The following is a 5274-nucleotide window of genomic DNA, read 5'->3' on the forward strand; positions in this document are numbered from 1 at the left end:
TCAAGGATGGTCAAAGTTTCTACTGTCTGAGCATTTTACAATGTCTGATTTCACTTGCCTTTTTTTTTCTTGCCCCACTGCCATTAGAAGAGTCACGGAATTTGCAAAAGATAAGTAAATAGAACAAAAGTGATAGCGATCATTAATACGTGTTGTTCCGCCCAACACTACTAAACATATTCTTTTGCTGCGCTCGCATAACTAGTTCTTGATTAATACAGTACTACCTCAACTTACGGAGCTCTTAACTCAAAACATTTGTATCTCAAACTGCCTTCCATTGAAATCAAATGAATCAATGCTTGCCCCCCCCCCCACCCCCCCCCCCCCCCACCCCCCCCCCCCAAGCGGCACAATTTTAACATGTAACATGCCTTTTAAAAGAAAAACAAACTTCTACATAAGAAATACTGTATAAAAACAATACAATAGAAATAAAAAGTCCAGTTTTATGAAGTAATGTCATTTACAGAATTTACCTTGGAGAGTGGAATTCTACAGTATCTCCAGCAGCTTCTCTGTCAAACACATCATCAGCAGCTTTTTCTTATTTTCATGAAAAAATGTCCAGTGTTTGGCTGGTGTTATTGACTCATTCTGCTTCAGTATGATACAGACTCATAGTGATACGTTTGAATTGCTTCGCCCAGTTGCCGACAACCCCGATCGTGTTTTTGATTTTTTTTTTTTTTCTTCAATTCAATAAATATCATCCACTTCTTTTCAGCACTGTCCTTCACACTCACTCTTTCTTCCCATGGCCGGAAAACACATGTATGTCGATTTCTAGCTATTAGCTAGTTCTAGGGAATAAGACCTAGAACCACTGGGTTCACTACGGCATTTACTATGCCAACTAATGGCTGGGCTTTGGTATTGACAGTGATTTTAAATTGGAGCGTCAGATTGGCACAGTGGTGAAAGACATCTTTTTTTATTTACGTCAGCTGGCCAAGGTTAAAAACCTTTTTTCTAGGCAACAGTTTGAGACCGTAATCCATGCCTTTATCACATCTCGGCTGGATTACTGTAACTCTTTGTATTTTGGAATTAGTCAATCCTCCCTCCCTCGTCTGCAGCTGGTCTAAAATGCAGCTGCCCGACTTTTAACTAACACAAGAAAAAGAGAGCATATTACTCCTGTTTTAGCCTCCCTCCACTGGCTGCCTGTGTCTTTTACGGTCTATTTTTAAATGATTGTACTCGTTTTTAAATCCTTACGTGGTCTTGCCTCACCTTACCTCTCTGAGCTGCTCCACCTCTTCGGTCCCTCAGGTCAGCTGATCAGCTGCTTCTGGAGGTACCCAAATCAAAGTGCAAGCTAAGAGGGGACAGAGTCTTCTCTGTTGCAGGTCCCAAACTCTGGAACGATCTCCCGCTCCATGTGAGACAGGCCCCTTCTTTGGCTACTTTTAAGACCCTTCTTAAAGGCCTACTGAAAGCCACTACTACCGACCACGCAGTCTGATAGTTTATACATCAATGATGAAATCTTAACATTGCAACACATGCCAATACGGCCGGGTTAGCTTACTAAAGTGCAATTTTAAATTTTGCGCGGAATATCCTGCTGACAACGTCTCGGTATGATGACGTCAGCGCGTGACGTCACGGATTGTAGCGGACATTTTGGGACAGCATGGTGGCCAGCTATTAAGTCGTCTGTTTTCATCGCAAAATTCCACAGTATTCTGGACATCTGTGTTGGTGAATCTTTTGCAATTTGTTCAATGAACAATGGAGACAGCAAAGAAGAAAGCTGTAGGTGGCAAGCGGTGTATTGCGGCAGGTGTTGTGCTGAATAACGCACCCCCGCAGTAGAATGCACCCCCTGACTGTTTTGCCGGATAACACAGCCGGTGTTTCATTGTTTACATTCCCGAAAGATAACAGTCAAGCTTTACCATTGGCCTGTGGAGAACTGGGACAACAGAGACTCTTACCAGGAGGACTTTGAGTTGGATACGCAGACGCGGTACCGTGAGAACGCATGCAGCTGCGGCTTCCAAACATTTGATCGTTTGCCCGTACGTGCGTGCCGCTATGTGCATGTCACGTACGTAACTTTGGGGACTTTGGGGAAATATATGTGCTGTATGAACTTTGGGGAGGTGAACGGTACTTTGGGCTGTGGGATTGAGTGTGTTGTGCAGGTGTTTGAGTTGTATTGGCGGGTTATATGGACGGGAGGGGGGAGGTGTTTGTTATGCGGGATTAATTTGTGGCATATTAAATATAAGCCTGGTTGTGTTGTGGCTAATAGAGTATATATATGTCTTGTGTTTATTTACTGTTTTAGTCATTCCCAGCTGAATATCAGGTCTCACAGCATCTTCCCTATCTGAATGGCTCCCACTGCCCTCTAGTCCTTCACTCTCACTTTCCTCATCCACAAATCTTTCATCCTCGCTCAAATTAATGGGGAAATCGTCGCTTTCTCGGTCCGAATCGCTCTCGCTGCTGGTGGCCATGATTGTAAACAATGTGCAGATGTGAGGAGCTCCACAACCTGTGACGTCACGCTACTCGTCTGCTACTTCTGGAACAGGCAAGGCTTTTTTATCAGCGACCAAAAGTTGCGAACTTTATTGTCGATGTTCTCTACTAAATCCTTTCAGCAAAAATATGGCAATATCGCGAAATGATCAAGTATGACACATAGAATGGACCTGCTATCCCCGTTTAAATAAGAAAATCGCATTTCAGTAGGCCTTTAAGACCCATTTTTATTCACTGGTTTTTAACCCTGCATGAGACTTTAAACTGTTTTTAACTTTTTAACTGCTTTTTATCCAACAAATTGTTCTTAAGATAATTTGTATTTATTTTTTTCAATGTGTATTTTACCTCTGTTTTTGCCTGTATTTCTTTGTAGTGTACAGCCCTTTGTTCTTCAAGTGTGGTTGTTTTTAAAGGGCTTTATACATAAAGTTGGTATGGTTTAGGGATGCTTGTAACTCAGATTTTTGTTTGCAAATAGCTGAGAGATAATTCTCACCCAAAAACACTCTTAAATTGAGGTAACACTGTGCTTTAGTCTGTCTTAACCACGAAACGTAAAGAAAAATGTCATTAAATTAGGAACGCTCAGAGTCTACTGTGAGTACTTCTGAGACCCTGAAAACGGAGATTCTGTCAATAAAATGGCCATCTTTCCTGTATGGCCAATGTTCTGTTTTGTGGACCTGCTTAAATCACATCTTAAAGTTTACAGTATGGAAATATTTTATTGAGATTAACCATTTTTCTCAGAGTTTGAAAACTATCGTGTCCGCGGCACAGCACCCAAAGCAGCAAAGGTTATGAACAATGTGCTGTATGAAATGAGCGGTCCTTGACCCACACTTTAGTCACATTTTAACTCTTCCCCCCCCAATTAATTCTGGTGTGTTAGTAGGCAAATTCCTGAAACATTGAAAATCTCCAATAGTCCATCTAGACATGATTACGTGACTCGATGTTGTGTTGAGTATAGAATATGGTAACTCAAAGTACTCGGAGAGGCCAGACGTCTGGCAGACCCCACCTCCCAATAGTAAAATAGTCCTGAATCTAGACTGTGATTCGGATCAGCCCTGAAATGTAATCACTTTGTTCCTTATCTCGTTTCTGACATTTCTTGGAGGATTTCATCAAAAAACTGACCATAACCCTTTGAGCTATTTATGGCAGAATCAAATAAAGTGAGTGAACCCTCTATTTAGTCATCCATTGTCTCCGTCCCTGTGGTACAGCGGCCTGCAAGTTCAAAATACTTAATTTTTTCATGAAACAAATTAGAATAAAAAAATTTAAAAAAACATACAAATTGTAAATTGTTTTGCTTTTTGTTAGTGTTTTCTGAAATTTGAAATTTTGTCTTTTTATTTGGTTTCCATAATTGTAAGTTGTGTTGTCATTTGTTAATTCCTTTTCTTTAATTTGCATTTCCTGAAACAAATTACAAAGTGGTTTGCACTTCCAGGCCACTGTACTGCGGAGCAGCTAGCATACACACACACACACTCCGCAAAAATTGAGACTTGTAACATACTTTTTAAAATGATGTCGCTAACAGATTGCATAACCTGGCGGAGGTAATAGTATGTTGGTAAAACAGAGTTCTCTCTATAAATTCATCAAGTTCTTTTGGAATAAGGGTCGTGTAATTGTCGCTCCCTGTTTCTCCCCAGAGAGCACTTCCCTTTCTTTCAGACAGCTCCTGACGGATGGAAGAACACAATTCGACACAACCTCTGCTTCAACAGCAGCTTCTGCAAAACCTGCAATCAGATGTCTAAAGATGGCAAAAGGAAGTCCTGCTTCTGGCACCTGACTCGAGATGGGCAGCGCCGACTGAAAGAAGAGTTCAGCATGTTGACCAAGAAGTCTCTCAAGCAGTTGGAGGGGAGCATGTCCTGCCCAGGTAACATGTCCTGCCCAGGTAACATGTACTGCCCAGGTAACATGTCCTGCCCAGGTAACATGTCCTGCCCAGGTAACATGTCCTGCCCAGGTAACCGCATGATCATCGCTTCTCAAACACAACCTACTGCTAATAAAACAAGGGACTTTCTAACTAAATACTACGACATAAGTTCTTACTTGAACAGTGTTTGAGTAGTGAGCTGTGCTTGGCCCCATTTAAAAAGAATTGATGACACAGGTTGCAGTGTGAAAATGTGTTCTACCTCTTTTCCTTTTTCTTTTCAGATATAATCGGACGATTGCTCGCCATGTGATTTTTCAGTTGCCAAAAGGACTTGAAGAATAAACGGATGCATCTCGAACTTTAATATATGCATTCCTCCCTATGTTATGATATATTATCATTTGATAACATTTATTTGATTTCACATTTGATGGCTTTTGGAAGAAAATGTCAGATTTGGTTGTTTTAAAAAGCCAGCCACAGTGGCACTATATGGTAAAGAAATCATTTCAAATAAAATGATGCAATTAAGTGGCATGGTCTGCCAACATTATTGTGTTGTTGGGGAGTTGGATGTTGCACTTTTTTAAAAGCCCGTTGTTCTGGTTACTATGACTTTGGGACCACAGACCCCTTACAGGGAAGAACATATTTCAATGACCCCCACTTATAATCCCCATGCCCATGAAAAAAAATATGTTGCGGCGCGAGCGCAGGTCGCAGCACATTTTCCTTGACGCGTTCTACTGAGCGCACCGCTGCGCACGCTCCTACTGTTACGGTTCAAACACCTGCCGCCTCTCACTCTGCTGTGCGCTCCACTGAGCGTGCCTCGGGACGCGCCCACTGGTGTTCCTCTCCTG

At 41.8% G+C, this 5274-nt stretch overlaps 1 protein-coding gene across 4 annotated transcripts in view; it reads left to right on the plus strand.

Moving 5' to 3' along the window:
• Positions 1–4938, plus strand: part of foxr1 (forkhead box R1) — a 27295-nt gene extending 22357 nt beyond the window's left edge. For 3 of the 4 annotated variants that reach the window (XM_072914865.1, XM_072914863.1, XM_072914866.1), the window contains one exon: positions 4173–4621. In XM_072914865.1, the coding sequence (XP_072770966.1) occupies positions 4173–4599 (427 nt within the window). In that variant the 3' untranslated portion in view covers positions 4600–4621. Of the gene's footprint in view, positions 1–4172; positions 4622–4692 lie in introns of those variants that run through there. The other variant, XM_072914864.1, reaches the window with a different exon arrangement.
• The last annotated feature ends 336 nt before the right edge of the window (positions 4939–5274 follow it).

The sequence above is a fragment of the Nerophis lumbriciformis genome, linkage group LG15 (assembly GCF_033978685.3).
Source record: "Nerophis lumbriciformis linkage group LG15, RoL_Nlum_v2.1, whole genome shotgun sequence".
Taxonomy (NCBI): Eukaryota; Metazoa; Chordata; class Actinopteri; order Syngnathiformes; family Syngnathidae; genus Nerophis; species Nerophis lumbriciformis.